Source organism: Pristiophorus japonicus, chromosome 11 (assembly GCF_044704955.1).
Source record: "Pristiophorus japonicus isolate sPriJap1 chromosome 11, sPriJap1.hap1, whole genome shotgun sequence".
Lineage (NCBI taxonomy): Eukaryota > Metazoa > Chordata > Chondrichthyes > Pristiophoridae > Pristiophorus > Pristiophorus japonicus.
This window is the reverse complement of record NC_091987.1, coordinates 135391254-135409194: the sequence shown is the minus strand read 5'-3', so window position 1 is coordinate 135409194 and position 17941 is coordinate 135391254. Positions and strand designations below refer to the sequence as shown.

The 17941-nt window shown below is 48.8% G+C and overlaps 1 protein-coding gene across 1 annotated transcript in view; it reads left to right on the top strand.

Moving 5' to 3' along the window:
* LOC139276310 (ecto-NOX disulfide-thiol exchanger 1-like) overlaps nucleotides 1–17941 on the top strand; it is a 493766-nt gene that overhangs the window by 20682 nt on the left and 455143 nt on the right. The window contains exons 3-4 of the mRNA XM_070894110.1: nucleotides 506–712; nucleotides 3155–3388. Coding sequence (XP_070750211.1) covers nucleotides 506–712; nucleotides 3155–3388 — 441 coding nt within the window. The remainder of the gene's footprint in view (nucleotides 1–505; nucleotides 713–3154; nucleotides 3389–17941) is intronic.

The following is a 17941-nucleotide window of genomic DNA, read 5'->3' as shown; positions in this document are numbered from 1 at the left end:
CTGAATCGCCTACTCCTGCTCCTATTCCTTATGTTCTGATGTTCATTGACCACAAACAGGCACTGGGTGAGCAGGATTTCCTGGACGCTATTTCAAAGCATCAAAGGATGAGAGCCAACTGATGCCGGCTCAGTAACTGAAGAAGGCAAAGCACAAGTTTCACTCACTGAGACTGGTTTGCTGAGTCTGTCACTATACTCAGTAACTGGAGAAGTTTCACTCACTGAGTCTGGTTTGCAGGCTCTGTCACTATACTCAGTAACTGGAGAAGTTTCACTCACTGAGTCTGGTTTACTGGCTCTGTCACTATACTCAGTAACTGGAGAAGTTTCACTCACTGAGTCTGGTTTACTGGCTCTGTCACTATACTGGTGTAAGGAAGTTGCTCGGCAAGGCTCGCAGAACTGGGCCTCCTTCCAACCCAGAAAGCAAATCACAATAAATGAGCGCTTGAGCAACTGTCCCTGACTGACTGATTGAGTTTTGTGTTTTGTTGGATCTCCAGACCTCCCTCCGCCAGCCATCCGTGACCGACCGCCTGGCTGTAAGACGGTGTTTGTGGGGGGCTTGCCGGAGAATGCTGCGGAGGAACTTATTCACCGGGTTTTTGAGCAGTGCGGGGATATTACAGCCATTCGCAAAAGCAAAAAGAACTTCTGCCACATCCGCTTCGCGGAGGAGTTCATGGTGGACAAGGCGATCTACTTGTCAGGTGGGCCCCGTCTGTCTTTCTCTGCTTCTTTCACACTGTGTACATGTTAGTGCCCACTGAAACAGTTCTGGACTGCAAGTGGGAGATAGTTTTATGCTGACATTCAGCAGATAATTGGGAATATTCAGCAGGTCCCCATGGAACCTTATTACGATCAAGGAGAGCTGCGGAGTGAGCTGCTCCAGCCTATTGCTGCTGAGAAATTCTGTCCTGAAGCTGCTGTATTTCAGGCTCCTTTTATTGATTACACCGTGTTAGGCATTGCTCGAACTGCTCGATCAAGTCTAGACAGGTCCTATATAACCCTTGGACCATCAGGCCCATGGACTGCTCATCAAAGTGACTCTGACCCATTTAATTACATCTCCGTGTCCGGCTGTGTCCAACGCAAATTCTGATTCTTGACGATCAAGGATCTGTTTTTCTAAACTCTCTTCAAGATTAGATTTTAACTCTGCCATGACTTTAAATTAATTTACTGTCTGAAAGTCAGTAGAAGGCTTGAAGCACGATCCAACCTCTCGGAGCAGTCAGGTTGTGACCCTGGAGTCTCCGTTCTATGTACATCAACACAATTCACAGCCTGCACTACCAACTGTTAAGAGTTTGGTAAACATTGTGTTCTCACTTATCATTTACTCCTCAAATCAATAATGTTCGTACACATTGAATGTCAGATGTCGAAGATCGGGTGTACAGTAATTAAACTTACACGTACAAAGCAGGACTTGCGACAAGCCTTGCGGCTTTAGTCAGGTGACTCAAACGCATTAGTTCTGAGCTCGGTATATTCGGCCTTCACCATCCTCAGTGTCTGTTCCAACTCCCACTTTTATACCTTTTTCTCACCCTCCCACACAATTCTGCCTTACATTACACCACTCCATATAAGGTGAATTTTGGTGAGCTTGTCCCTTATCAATAACTTTACTTTGAGCAAGTTGTGTTTCTGTAAAGCGGTACAGCTCCCCACGTTGCTATCTAATTGGTACAGCTCCCCATGTTGCTATCTGATTGGTACAGCTCCCCACGTTGCTATCTGATTGGTACAGCTCCCCACGTTGCTATCTGATTGGTACTTTCACTCTTGTTCTAATTATGAGTCTGTACTTATACTCTCCCACTTCTTAAATGGATGATGTCATTACAGATGTTTCCATTTGAAGAACTTGTTATCAATTAATTAATGTTCTCTGAAATATAGGCATCAATATGCATTGGAATAGCTCGTCATTCGGGACTAAACTGACCATTGCTTTAATCTTAATTCAACACCTCACTGCATCTAAATTGACTTGTACTTCCCCGCTTCACAAGCAAAAGCTAAAGGTTACTCTTACTGCACTATCAAAGTAAATCAATAGCAGGCGTCCAGACAGTCTGATTTACCCTTTCTTTAAAAAACAGGTTGGAAGTATATCATTCCAGAGCCAAACAGGCGGCTTTTGACTCGCTAATCAGCTGATAAATGATTGCACCCTGGCAAATGGGAGCCTGAAGCAGGCAGTGAGATCAGCACTGCCCCTTTAAGGCTGCACTCAGGCGTGCACTAACATTGCCATCCAAGCATGGATGGGGTGCACCAAGTCCCAGCCCGTCACAGGGGTCGCAAATGGATGTGCTCTTTCAGGGCCTGTCCAATGACCACACGCCCAGCACTGGTGTTGTGCTCAGTTACTCCTCTGCTCCCAGTATAATATGTACCATAACGAGCCCAATGGCCTGTTCATGCTTCTGAAGAGAAATCCTATTCAGATGATGTATGAAAGAATTTACAAAGTCAGCTTTGTTTGAAAGGGTTGACTGGTCAGTGGAATTTGATCAAGCGATTAAGTCATTAAAAGATCGATATTCCTCAATCGGCAATGGAACGGGTATATTGAGCTTCTACAATATTTTGGACTATATGTAATAAGAGGAGTTGAATTATTTCCTCACACAGCACCGTTCCTGCTCCCTTCCATGGTTTGCGACTTGGTGTGAGTTGAGCAGGCCCCAGCTGTGCACTGCCACCATCTCGTCTCTTCGGACGGTGACAACTGCGCTCAGCTGACCGTCCCATCCGTCCTCCACATGATCTGGACGGAAGCGACGCCAACTGGGCTCGAGGAGCCCCTGGAGGGAGTCCGAGAAAAATAACCCGTGCAAGAACTCAGACACACAATAAGACACAAGATTCACAATAAAGCGCACATTGCTTTAAGCAAGAAAAGAAAGAACTTGCATTTAAATGGCACTTTTCACCACCTCAGGACGTCCCAAAGGGGCTTCCCAGCCAATGAAAGACCTTTGAAGTATAGTCACTGTTGTAATGCAGGAACTCGAGCGGCCAGCGCTAGGGATTGTACTGCCGCAGGTGCCATTGCCCACTCTGCTGTTAAACCCCAAGAACTAACACCCACTGCTTTAGTGTAGTTTCTAAAGATTGCTGTTCACATTCAGGCTATCGCATGAGGCTGGGATCCAGCACAGACAAGAAGGACACAGGCCGCCTGCACGTGGACTTTGCTCGGGCCAGAGATGATTTCTACGAGTGGGAGTGTATGCAGCGGATGTTTGCGCGAGAGGAACGTCACCGGCGTATGATGGAGGATGAACATCTGAGGCCACCCTCTCCTGCACCCATTGTGCACTATTCCGAGCATGAAGCCAACCTAATGGCTGAGAAACTCAAAGGTATCCCTCAGTATATTACATTCAAACAGTGTTAAACTGTGCTGTTCATGGTCTGCGTACATTCAATTCTAACTTCATCTTCCGTCAGTATGTTTAGCAGCAGACAAGTGGAGCAGGCAGTCATCATTGTACAGCTGAGGGAACGGCTTAAAAACATTTTTCCTAAACAATGTGAATATGTAATGTAACACAGACAGCAGACAGACACAATTGATTCACAGGACTTCTTCTCAAACATCTGACGTTTCGGAAATTGTTTTTGGCCATGTGGAAAGTTTGTCAGATGTTAATGTGCTCGAATTTCAAAAGATAAATAGGACATACTTCATTCAGCTGAACACATAAACATGCTCACCTGCTCAGCCCCCCCCTCCCCCAAACACACATACATACACACACACACAGACCCGCACACGCACACAGTCCTACACACACACAAACAGACCCGCACACACAAACAGACCAGTACACACACAGTCCTACACACACACAAACAGACCTGCACACACACACACAGACCCGCCCACACACACACAGACCCGCACACACACACACAGACCCGCACACACACACAGACCCGCACACACTCACAGACCTGCACACACTCACAGATCTGCACACACAAACACAGTCCCACACACACACAGTCCTGCACACACACAATCCTGCACACACACAAACAGACCTGCACACACACACACCGATCTGCACAAACACACATATGCACAAACCCACACCTGCACACACAGTTCCCCGCACATACAAATACACATAGATACACACACACTGCTCCCACACATACAGACACACACACATTCGTCTGCACACATTCGCACACCCACATAGCTCCACGCACACACACACACACACACACACAGCTCCATGCATACACACACACATAGTTCCCCACATACGCCGCACATACATAGAAATTTTTTTTTACAGCGTAGAAGGAGGCCATATCGGCCCATCGTGTCGGCGTCGGCCAACAAAGAGCCACACGGCCCTTGGTCAACAGCCCTAAAGGTTACATATAAACCTATGAACAATGACGGAAAGGCAAATAACACCCAGCCCAACCAATCCGCCTCACACAACTGCAACACCCCTTATACTGAAAACATCTAAACTCCAACCCAACCGGAGCCATGTGATCTATATATATGTGATCTGATAAAATGTATAAGCTGAGGTGAGGCAAATCTGAGTAATTCCAGCCTGGGGATTGATGCACTGCTTCACTGTTGCCACCCAATAACAACATAAGAAATAGAAACAGGAGTAGGCCATTTGGCCCTTGAGCCTGATCCACCATTCAATAAGATCATGGCTGATCTTGTTAAATGTCAACACTGAGCACCACAGGGCCAGATACAGTGCAGCAAATTACAGAGTGAAGCTCGCTCTACTCTGCTCCAACAATGTGCCTTAACCCCCAAATCAGAAGAGCACTCCGATTGCATCAGCAACATTTCTATTTCAGTTTAGTAATAATTTGTAGATTAACTGCATTTAACCTTTAGAAACCCAATCCATCTGTTCAGTGTTCCAAGTGGACAAAACAAGGAAGAAAACGAGTTCCCTGTTAGTGAAGTGTGTCAGATCCACTTTCCTGTTTGTGTGACAGTCGTACCTGCTTATTCCACGTACAGGAAGGTACTGAGAGAGATTGCTGGTTAGACTGCATTCATCGCAAAATCAGTAAAGGGATAAAGAAACTGGAGTTAGCCATTGTCTCAGGAACATATCTCATATTATTGAAAAAAAATTCTGAGTTCTTAATTATTGGCTTCAATCCCAAAAATCAAAATAATTTTTCATGATGATAAAATACACCAAGAGTGCATAAACATTTAGCAGATGGAGTATAATGTGGGAAAATGTGAGGTTATCCACTTTGGCAGAAAAAATAGAAAATCAAATTATAATTTGAATGGAGAAAAATTGCAAAGTGCTGTAGTGCAGAGCGACCTGGGGGTCCTTGTACCTGAAACACAAAAGGTTAGTATGCAGGTACAGCAAGTAATCAGGAAGGCAAATGGAATGTTGGCCTTTATTGCAAGGGGGATAGAGTATAAAAGCAGGGAAGTCCTGCTACAACTGTACAGGGTATTGGTGAGGTCACACCTAGAATACTGCGTGTAGTTTTGGTCTCCATATTTAAGGAAGGGTATACTTGCATTGGAGGTTGTTCAGAGAAGGTTCACTAGGTTGACTTTGGAGATGAGGGGGTTGACTTATGAAGATAGGTTGAGTAGGTTGGGCCTATATTCATTGGAGTTCAGAAGAATGAGAGGTGACCTTATTCAAACATATAAGATAATGAGGGGGCTCGAGAAGGTGGATGCAGAGAGGATATTTCCACTCATAGGGGAAACTAAAACTTGGGGACATAGTCTCAGCATAAGGGGCCACCCATTTAAAGCTGAGATGAGGAGGAATTTCTTTCTGAGGGTATAAATCTATGGAATTCTCTGCCCCAGAGAGCAGTGGAGGCTGGGTCATTGAATATATTTAATAGACTGATTTTTGAGTGATAAGGGAATAAAGGGTTATGGGGAGCGTGCAGGGAAGTGGAGCGGAGTCCACGATCAGCCATGATCTTATTGAATGGTGGAGCAGGCTCGAGGGGCCAGGTGGCCTACTCCTGCTCCTATTTCTTATGTTCTTATGTAAGATTGAGAAGAATTTAAGACAACTGTTAAATTTGGAGGTATTTTTTCCCTTCCTCCTCTGGATTCTTTGGCTCCTGTATCTTCGATCATTCTCACAGGTGAGTTCCAGCTCCCTAATCCTTCAAGACTATCTTCACTAACATGCCCAGGATAATAAACAGAACAACCTTTCCCTTAATTACACGACTGACTGAAATTCTCCTGTGGCTCCGTACGACACTCCTCCCATCTTCAGTTAGCAGCAGGGACCCATGGCACCCGGCTTCACTTGTTGATTTAAACTATTAAGTGAATTTATTCCTTATCCTCTATCTAGTCCCTCAAGTGCAAGCAGATAAACTTGAGGTAGTTGCGGTCAATGTGAACAGTAAGGTAATGCTGCCATGTATAAACCACTGGTGTGCCCACACTGGGAACACTGGGTACCACTGTGGTCGCCACAGTACACAAGGCATTGCAGCGACTGAAAAGACAGAGAGAGAGCAACCGCAATGATTGAGGGGGGGAGGGGGGTATTGTGTGGAGCCATTATGTAAATTAGACAAGTTCTTACTGGATAAAAGAAGGCTGAGAGTTGATATTGCTGTTTTCAGGATTTAAAACGGACTAGATAATGTAAATCGTGAAGAGCTGTTTCATCTTGTCCAGAACAGTAGAACCAGAGGACTGTGCTTCAAAGGGTGAATTGAAAATTAATCTGCGGAAATATTGGGGGGAATTTTAAATTGGGGGAGCGGGTGGGAGTGGGTGCTGCCGGGGGATTAAATGGCCAAAGATTGCCAGAAAACCGGCTCCAACCTGTCGATTTCCGGCTTTTACTCTGATGAGACAAGGGGCGGGCAGCCAACCTTAGTGAGGCAGAAGCCTCGGCTTTAACCTGTGTTTGCAGTTTTAACTGTGGTCGGCCGGGTTTCCCAGGGCTCCGGAAACACAGCAGCTGCAGCAAGGTGAGGACAGCCTCGGGGAGCACTCTGTGTGGGCCGGGAGGAGCAAGAGCGCTCCCGCCTGGAGAGTGCTCCCCCCGGACCCTCAACCCCTGCCGGAGTGCTCCCCCCTCCAGAGAGTGCTCCCCTGGACCCTCCCTCCTGGACCCTCCCCCGGAGAATGCTTCCCCCCCCCCGGAGAGTGTTTCCCCACAGGAGAGTGTCCCACGCCACCCCCCCGGAGAGTGTTCCCCGCTCCCTGGAGAGTGCTCCCCCCCCAGAGAGTGCTCCCCCCCGGAGAGTGTGCCCCCCCCGGAGAGGCCTCCCCCTCCCCTGGAGAGTGCTCCCCCCTCTCCCCCAGAGAAGGTCTCCACTCCCCCCCCCCCTCCCCCGGAGAGTGCTCCCCCCCAGAGAGTGCCCGCCCCCGACCCCCCCGGAAAGTGCTTTCCCCCCACAGATTGCTCCCCGCCCCTGCAAGAGTGCTCTCCCCTCCCCCCCCCAGAGAGTGTCCCCCCCACCCCCCCGGAAAATGCTCCCACCCCCCTCACCCCCTGAAGGGTGCTCCTTCCCGCTGGAGCGTGCTCACCCCTGGAGCATGCTCCCTCCCGGCCTCCCGGATCCCAAGCTCCCCCACCATTGGAAAACCACCACATCGTCCCCACCAGCGTTTGTGATCGGGGATCAGACCCCCCCCCCCTGCCTTCCAGAGCCGGGGATCAGCCCCTCACCCCCCGGGGCCTGGGATAAGCCCCCCCCAGTGCCTGTGATCACACCCCCCCCACCCCCCTCTCACCTTGGGATTGGGGGTCAGCCCCCCCCCGACCCGAAGCCAGGGATCAGACCCCCCCCCGCAGAGCTGGGGTTCAGACCCCCCCCGCAGAGCCGGGGATCAGACCCCCCCCACAGAGCCGGGGATCAGACCCCCCCCCCCCGCAGAGCCGGGGATCAGACCCCCCCCCCGCAGAGCCGGGGATCAGACCACCCCCACAGAGCCGGGGATCAGACCCCCCCCCCCCCCGCAGAGCCGGGGATCAGACCCCCCCCCCCCGCAGAGCCGGGGATCAGACCCCCCCCCCCCCGCAGAGCCGGGGATCAGACCACCCCCACAGAGCCGGGGATCAGACCCCCCCCCCCGCAGAGCCGGGGATCAGACCCCCCCCCACAGAGCCGGGGATCAGACCCCTCCTGGTCCTGCTGCCTCTTCTGCAACGTTCCCCCCCGACTGGAAGGCGAGCTTGTCATGTGACTACCAGGATGGTGAAGGTGAACTACATGGACCGTGATCTTTTTGCATCAAGCAATTCCTATGTTCCTATACTGTCGCAGCCCGAATGCTAAGCTATTCTTTTATGAATAATGTTCTTGTATGCAGTACTTCTTCGCTCTTATTTCTTGTCATGGTGGAAGCTATGCTCGTTTGAACTATATCTCTTTATCAAATGGAATTTAATCCGGAGAAGTGTGAGGTACTGCATTTGGGGAGGGCTAACAAGGCAAGGGAATACACATTAAATGGTAGGACAATGAGAATTGTAGAGGAACAGAGGGGCCTTGGACTGCATGTCCACAGAACCCTGAAGATAGCAGGCCAGGTAGATAAGGTGGTTGAGAAGGCATACGAGATACTTGCCTTTATTAGCTGAGGCATAGAACACAAGAGCAGGGAAATTATGCTTGAACTGTATAAAACACTAGTTAGGCCACAGCTAGAGTATTGCATGCAGATCTGGTCACCATATTACAGGAAAGATGTGATTGCACTAGACAGGAGATTTACGAAGATGTTGCCAGTACTGGAGAATTTTAGCTATGAGGAAATATTGGATAGGCTGGGTTTGTTTTCTCTGGAAAAGAGGGAACTGAGGGAAGACCTTATTGACGTGTATAAAATTATGAGGGACCTGGATAGAGTGGATTGAAAGGGCCTATTTCCCCTTAGCAGAGGAGTCAATAACCAGGGGTCATAGATTTAAAGTAGTTGGTAAGAGGTTAACAGGGGATTTGAGGAGAATTTTTTTCACCCAGAGGGTGGTGGGGGTCTGGAACTCACTGCCTGAATGGGTGGTAGAGGCAGAAACCCTCACCACATTTAAAAAGTACTTCGATGTGCACTTGAAGTGCCACAACTACAGGGCTACGGACCTAGTGCTGGAAAGTGGGATTCGGCTGGATAGCTCTTTGTCGGCCAGCACAGACACGATGGGCCGAACGGCCTCTTTCTGTGCTGTAAATTTGTATGATTCCCGGATTCTCTAAGTTTCAAACTGACTCTCGCAGTCAAACAGCTGCATCTCTGTAAGTGTCCCTGATAACTGGGATATCCAGGATTTGACTGTCACCCACACTGGAGAATAACCACCTGTTGTACACATAACAGAACAAATAACACCGTCTGTGTTTGTTCAATAGCGGTTCCTCAGATAACTGAGGAGCGGCAGCATTTATATTGAGTGATGCTCGGGGCAAGATACTGACAGCAGCTTTAAATCCCTTGGGGTGAACTCCTGCCGGGATTCTTCCGCTCAACAGCCGGAACTTCAGCGGAGAGCTGGAGAAACCGCTCAACAATGGCATAGGCGGCATTTATACCATTTCCCCAGGTTTCCCCAGCTCGTTAATTGAAGCTACGGTGAACGAGTGGGAAAACCGGTGCGGAAATTTCCCCATGACTGGTGACTGAATGAAGGAATCTGCAGAGCTAAACTAATCAGAGTGATTATTTGCACTTGTTTTCTGAGTGTCCTTCAGCGCCTGCGCACCCTGGACTCCGCCCCCGTCCTCCCGCGCATGCGCACCACCTGCCCCTGGACTCCGCCCCGCCCTCCCGCGCATGTGCACCACCTGCCCCTGGACTCTGCCCCACCCTCCCGCGCATGCGCACCACCTGCCCCTGGACTCCACCCCCGTCCTCTCGCGCATGCGTACCACCGGCCCCTGAACTCCGCCCCCGTCCTCCCACGCAAGCGCACCACCGGCCCCTGGACTCCACCTGCACATGCGCAAACTCCTCGAACCCGACACCGGAAGTCGGGCATGTATCTTGAGCTGGAACTGTGCCACGTGTGTCTAGCTATGGATTATCTTCAGGACTTTTGCCTAGAATATCACTGTGATTATCCACACAAATAGTTCTGCGGAAGTGAAAACATCAGAGGCTGGAGAAAGAGAGACTGGGGAGAGAGGAGAGAGAGACTGAGGGAGGGGGGGAGAGAGAGCGAGACTGGGGAGGGAGGAGCGAGACTGGGGAGGGAGGAGAGAGACTGGGGGAGAGAGAGACTGGAGGAGAGGGAGAGAGAGAGACTGGGGGGGGAGAGAGAGTCTGGGGGAGGGGAGAGAGAGAGAGAGAGAGAGCCTGAGGGGAGAGAGGGAATGTGGGAGAGGGGATAGGTGGGGAGTGATAGACCTGAGGGAGGGAGTGAGAGAGACTGGGCAAGAGAGTGGGGCAGAGAGAGAGAGAGACTGGGGGGAGAGTGAGAGTCTGGGGGAGAGAGAGAGGAGATGCTGGAGAGGCGATCGGAGGGTAGAGAGGGAACTCAGGGAAGACGGATCACGTTCTTCCAAACCCATCCCCTTTACACGCACAGCCGATTTCTCAGAAAGCTCAGTGCATGTGTCACTATTCACTTCATACCCAAGAAACCTGTTAACAATCTGTGACCCACACACAATGCCCCATCTATGGTGCGGCGGCATGGGGGGAGTGAGTGGGGGGGGGGGGCGGGTAAGATCAGGAACTTGGGCTGGGATGGGGCAGGAACTTGGGCTGGGATGGGGTGGGAACTTGGGCTAGGATGGGGCAGGAACTTGGGCTGGGGTGAGGCGGGAACTTGGGCTGGGATGAGGGTGCTCTCTCCTGCCTGGAGTCGGCAGTCAGAATGGCTCGAATTATAATTTGCGAAGTCACTGAGAACTTGGGCAGCGCGGTTCTAATTACACATTCCAGAGAAACTGCTGGGTGTGTCTTATCCTCCAAGGGGACCAATCAGCAATCAGGTCATGTGATCATGGACAGCCAATCAGAGCATTTTGTAGTGCAAATAAGCGAATCCTAAACTCATAGACAACTGCTTCATTGTTATCCCATCAGCCAACACTGCATCGATTACAGTTCCGGTTACTCTGTCGGCAATCCCAAGGCTCACCCTCCGAGCAAGTGTAACACCAGACATGGAGAGATAAAAAGTTGAAGAACTTCATTGACTTATATTTATTTTACCATTAAATCTTATTTCAGTTGAGCTTTTGTATCACTTTAGAGTTTTCCTAATGTGCATCCCCTTTCAATACTCAAACAAAAAGCAACATACCGCTGGAAAACTGAAATAAAAACAGAAAATGCAGGAAACGCTCAGCAGGTCGGGCAGCATCTGTAGAGAGAGAAACAGAGTTAATGTTTCAGGTCAATGACCCTTCGTTAGAACTGAAAAATGTTAGAGCTGTGACAGGTTTTAAGCAAGTGTAGGGGCAGGGAAAGAGGGGTGGGAGGAAAGAACTCAGAGGAAGGTGTGTGATAGGGTGGAAGGCAGGAGAGATTCAATGACAAAAGAGATGATGATGCAAGGCAAGGCAAAAAGGATGGTGATGGGGTAAGTAAAGAAATGAAAGATGGGTCTAGAAGAGGTGTAAATGGGAATAGCAGAATCATCAACTGCTGTCCAAAAAGAATGTGAGCAGTGGTCATGATCTAAAATTGTTGAACTCAATGTTTGAGTCCAGAAGGCTGTAGCCATTTCTTTGGACAACGGGTGCTGGTAATGGTTCTGTTGTTGCTATTTACACCTCCTTCAGACACAACTTTCAAACACTGTGGTATTGGGGACACTGAGCTGGTGGAAGAGAAGTTACAGGAGGTGATGATTACCCCCGTACTTGCCGACCTCCAATGGCTCCCCATTCCCCAGTGCATTTCTCCCAACTGAAAAGATGCCATGTATACTCAGTGGGAGAATTTGTTGTTTTGTTCATATTCTATTGGCATGGATTGTGCCATGTTGTTATTATTGTCTGGAAAAACTGCAAACTTCGTTGTGACTTTTGTTGCCAAACACTAAAGGAGAGCAAATGTTTCATCCATCGGTCTCCTGTTGCCGAGTTGTTGAGTGTCTGTAGTATCTATCCTTGCAGTGGGTGTACTGTAAGTATATTAGTGTGGTGTTTATTTCCCTGGTGGTCCAAGTGGAGATGTGAATGGAGAGTGCGAGCTGCTTGGCGGTGTAGTGGATCTACAGAACTGCGGTGTCTGGTTTCTCTGCTAATGGAACGGGACAATGCACTGATGCACTTCAAATTCCCTGGTGGTCAAGTTGGGCCTATGTGTCTGTCGTGTCTGATTTCCCCGGTGGTCTGCCTGCTTTGTGCCCATCTTGTTTGATTTTCTCCAGACCCATCTACAGTCAGTGATTTTCCTGCTGGTCCAGGGAGCTTTTCCATCAACGGCTCCTGGTTTCCACTGGCAGTGTTTTGCTATAACTATATATTTATTCTACAATCTGTGCCCATTTAATGAAATGATACGGACTTCACAATAAAACGGTTTACAATGGGAACATTGAAACACTTGACTGAGATAGAAAATACGGATTACTGTGGATAATTTAATAATAAAGACTAGGACATAAATAGTACAATTAAATTTCTCTCTCATAGTAATATCAAATACATTTTCACTACGCTCGAGAGTGAATCAAGAATAGAGATTATAATTAGCCTGGTCCATACAAAGATAATGGTTCTTGGCAATGACCCAGAACAGAAATATATGGATAGTCAAAAGGAGAAAAGAAAGAAAGACTTGGATTTATATCACACCTTTCAAGACCTCAGGATGTCCCAAAGCGCTTTACAGCCAATGAAGTACTTTTGAAGTGTAGTCATTGCTGTAATGTAGCAAATCTGGTCTGGTAACCCACAAAGGTTAAAGTAAATGAGAGGTGATTGAAAAGCAAGTCCAATAGTCAATGTAAGGTTTGCTCTGTTGCAGAGACTAAAAACATGAGACCTGAAATGCTTACCTTTTTTTGGATGTGGAAATCATTAAATCTGGTCTAGGGGGAGGAATCCATTTCCAAATCCAGAGAGATTTCCAATGGGAGCCCCTTCATGCAATGAAAATGGGTTGGGCCAGTGGTTATCCTGATTACGGACAACCCATTCTGGCTGTTCTGACATCATCAGGTACTGAAGGGTTCTCCCTCTTGGGTGCCAGGCCGATGGCCCGGCCGAAACCCTCCTTGGTGGTCCAGTGTTTTCCACTAAAGTGGTTGCAGAGTTCGCAGTGGCCCTGACCTTTAACTGAAGGGGAGAGACATTGTGACGCGCCAGTGCGATGACGCACGGCGCTGATGTTTTGGAGCATTGACCAGTATGACCCACCCCCACGTCTGCCCCGCTAGTGATGGCTATTCCGACCCACCCCCACTTCTGCCCCGATGATGAGACCACTTCCGCCCTGCTCCAAAAACCCCACCAAGACCTGAATTTCTCCAGATTACTCGCCCCATGCATTAGGATGGACGGAACACTTTGAAATCAGTAAGTGCACCCCATTTGGGGTGGAGGACAATTTCAGTCCCTTCATTTCTTCATCTCAGTATTTTCCCTGTTTATAACTGGTCAATTTGATTTTCCTGTTCTGCTTCCTTTATTCTTCCTGCCTGCTATCATTCTCTATTTGCACATTTACCTCATCTCTGTCTACCTTCTCCAGTTGCTCTCTCTCTCTCTTTGCTTTTATTTCCCCTGCTCCCCTTTCTTTCCTAACTGTTCACTTCACTAGTTCTCTGTGTGGCCAGTCCATGAGCTTCCTCCCTGTTCAGGTGGAGCCCACCCTGTGCAATAGCTCCCACCTTCTCCAGACCTGGTGCCAATGCCCCACAAAATGGAAACTTTGTTCCTGACACCATCTCTTGATTTATGTGTTGAGCCCCATAATCTTCCTATCCTTCCCTTGTCTAGCATGTAATCTGGAGATTATCACCCTTGAAGTCCTGGTTCCCATGCTTCCATTTCAGGACGTCAGGCCTATCCTTCCCTATATTGTTTGTTCCCACGTGGACAATGGTGACTCGCTGCTCTTCCTAGAATCATAGGGCTGGATTATACGAAGCTCGATGGGTCCGTGGCGGTGGTGGTCCCGGCCTCACTGCTGGCTCCAGGCCAGTCCCGGCCTCATTGCTGGCTCCAGGCCGCTGTGTAGAATGAATATACTGTGATTGGGCTTGTTAAGCCCGCCCAGCGTGTTTCCCGGCCAATTAGAGGAAGTGGGTCTGGTGATGTCATTTGATGACGCGTCATCAGCCGGTTTCCTTAAAGGGACCATGGCTGACTTTATTTTGACATTTGTGCTGACAGTGTTCTACATCGTTGAGGTGCTACAAACATTGACAAGCACTGCACAGAGGTTCATAGCTGCACCCAGGCTCTCCCATCACTCCCTCCACATGCTTATGGAGGGAGTCAAAGCACGCAGGAAGGTTCTCTTCAACTCCTACGGGTGGCAGAGGCTTTCCCAGGAGACCACGCAGCCTGGCTGCACATTGCAGAGGAGGGTACAAGCAGGGATGTTGTCAGGAGGAGCTGGCTGCAGTGCCGCAAACCTTTTAATGATCTCAGCAGATCAGGAAACCTTATTAAAAAGCCACACACAACATCATCCTGCTGTGCCTCTCATCACATCACCATCACTCTGCCTTCCCCACACTACTCCTACATATCCTTACTCACACCAACTTACCTTGCGCCTCCATCCATCCCCCTCTATCTACATTATCACTTCCCCATCTCGTTAGCCACCTCTCACACCCACCCTCATCCTCAGGCAGCCATACCAACTAACAACACACAAGGTAGGCACTTGGGTGTTTTCACCAATGTTCACGTAAATTTTCTGTTAATGGTGTCAAACATTGACATTTTTATTTTCAACACTTTACGTTCTTGGACAGATTTGTGTGCTCCTTTGGAAGTGGCTCAGTGAGTTGCAGTGAATGGTGAGACATAACGGTACTCCGCACAATGGTGATGAGTATGAAAGGAATGGCTTGGGCATTGTAGGGATGCTTTATAGTATTAGTGTGGGATGGCGCCAACATGGTGTTTCTTGTGGCAGCCAGGGTATACAGCAGGACTTGCTGAGGCCATCCCTGGCCTCCTGGGCAGCAATGTGGTCAGGTGCTGATGCCCTGTGTCCTGTGCATCATCAGGTGATTGCAGAGAAGGTTGGTGTTGGTGATGCTGGTGCTGCCGGTGTGCCTGGTGCTGCCGGTGTGCCTGGTGCTGCTGGTGTGCCTGGTGATGCCAGTGTTCGAGCTGATCGTTGTGGGATTCTGAGGACCAAGGTGAGAGAGTTTTAATGGCACCAGTGCTGGTGGAAAAGATGGTGGGTGAAGTCGAGATGACAGAAGAGATCTGTCAATGCTGGGAGAGCTAATTAGGTCAGACTGGATGGAGACTTGTGTAAAGACTTGCAGCATAGTGAATCTGTAGTGGAAATGCAATTTAGTGGTTAAGAGAAAATTTTTCAATCAGCTGGGAGCTTTGACTTCACATTTGAAACTCCCAACACATCAGCTGATTCAATGGCCAGTGACCTCCCGCCTCAGCTGATTCAATGGCCAGTGACCTCCCACCTCAGCTTCACCGATGAGGTCTAGGCACAGTGGGCGATCTGTTAAGTTCAAAAAACTGGGCAGAAACCATTGTTAAGAGGCTGCTCAGTACTGACAGACCCGACATTTGGTAAAGGCGGGTTGACAGCGGAGTCCTGACCTGCTGCGGAAAAAAACATTTTCCCGGCCAAACTTACCACTGATTGCACCCACTGACCCCCAACAAAATCCAGCCCATAGAATCAAAGAATGATACAACACAGAAGGAGGCCATTCAGCCCATCATGCCTGTGTCGGCTCTTTGAAAAAGCTATCCAATTTGTCCCACTCCCCAGCTCACTCCCCATAGCCCGGCACATTTATCCCCTTCAACTATTTATCCAATTCTCTTTTAAATGTTTCTATTGAATCTGCAGCCACAACCTTTTCAGGCAATGTGTCCAGGTCACAACAACTCGCTGTGTAAAAAATGTTTCCTCAGGTCGCCTCTGGTTCTTTTGCCAATCACCTTAAATCTGTGTCCTCTGGTTACCGACCTTTCTGCCACTGGAAACAATTTCTCCTTATTTACTCTAAACCATTCATGATTTTGAATACTTCTATCAAATCTTTGCTGTAATGAGAACACCCCAAGCTTCTCCAGTGTCCCCACATAGCTGAAGTCCCTTATTCCTGGTACCATTTTAGTGAATCCCTTCTATACCCTTTCTAAGGCCTTAACATCCTTCCTACAGTGTGGTGCCCAGAATTGTACACAATACTCCAGCTGGGGCCTAACCAGTGTTTTATAAATGTTCAGCGTAACGTTCTTGCTTTTGTATTCTATTCCTCAATTAATAAAGCTAAGGTGCCCATAGGCTTTTTTAACAGCCTTCTCAACTTGTCCTGCACTTTCAAAGATTAGTGTACATACACCCTCAGGTCTCTGTTCTTTTGACCCGTTTCGGGCGGCAGTGAATTTCTACCCCATCATGTTTCCTGCCGCCAATGTAATCCAATATATCCCTCTTTTTCAATCTGACTTGCACCTATCATTTGGGTGCAGCTCTTGAAATAATATTGCCAAGTTAGAGAGCTCACTGGAAGAACTGTATTTAATTAATTCTTCCTATGTGTTTAAAAATTATTACAGAAAAATGAGTTGAGCAGAGATTAACCAATATGAACAAAACATTGCTGTTGTAACTGAACTTGCTTCATTACCTTAACATTGATGTTAGTCACATTGAGTTGAACGTTGGAAACACTTGAAGAATTCAGTACCTGCATTGTTTTTGAGTTGACGGACTCAGTTAGTCTGAATAGAACGGGCCTTTTACTGAATGAATTCCCGGGCAGGGAGCTGAGGCCCTTCTGCAGTGACCCATGGAAAGGAAGTACACAATATGAGGCACCAAAGGTCGCTCACCCCGAAGCACGTCGCAGTTTAACTCCGATAACCCCAGTCTCAGGTGGGGCTGATTCACCCGTGAAACAGCCCCTCTGACAGTGCAGCACTCCCTCAGTACTGCCCCTCCGACAGTGCTGCACATTCAATGCCTTTGTCACAGACATCTCAGGGAAGTCTAAGGCCACAGGTATCTCCGCAGGCTGTCACTGAATTTCTGTAATCAAAACATATTTATTCCGCAAGTTCGGTGTCACACATCTAGAACCAAACACAAGCACCAATGGGCAGCGTCATGACAACTCCAATGGCCAACATCACACACTACATCAGTGGGTGACATAAATACCCGGCACTTCAATACTGGGCTAGAGATTGATTTTTCAGCCGTGGCTCAGTAGTAACACTCTGGTCCCTGAGTCAGCAGGTTGTGGTTCAAGTTCCGCTCTAGAAACATGAGCACATAATCTCGGCTGACACTCCAGAGCAGTACTGAGGGAGTGCTGCACTATCGGAGGGACAGTACTGAGGGAAATGCTGCACTGTTGGAGGGGCGATACTGAGGGAGTGCTGCACTGTCAGAGGGACAGTACTGAGGGAGTGCTGCATTGTCGGAGGGGCAGTACTGAGGGAGCGCTGCATTGTCGGAGGGGCAGTACTGAGGGAGAGCTGCACTGTCGGAGAGGCAGTACTAAGGGAGTGCTGCACTGTCGGAGAGGCAGTACTGAGGGAAGTGCTGCACTGTTGGAGGGGCGATACTGAGGGAGTGCTGCACTGCCGGAGGGGCAGTACTGAGGGAGTGCTGCATTATCGGAGGGGCAGTACTGAGGGAGTGCTGCACTGTCAGAGGGGCAGTACTGAGGGAGCGCTGCACTGTCGGAGGGGCTGTTTCTCAGGCGAGACATTAAACAGAGACTGCTTCAAGATCCTTATGGTATGCTTGATGATAATTCTGGTTGTAG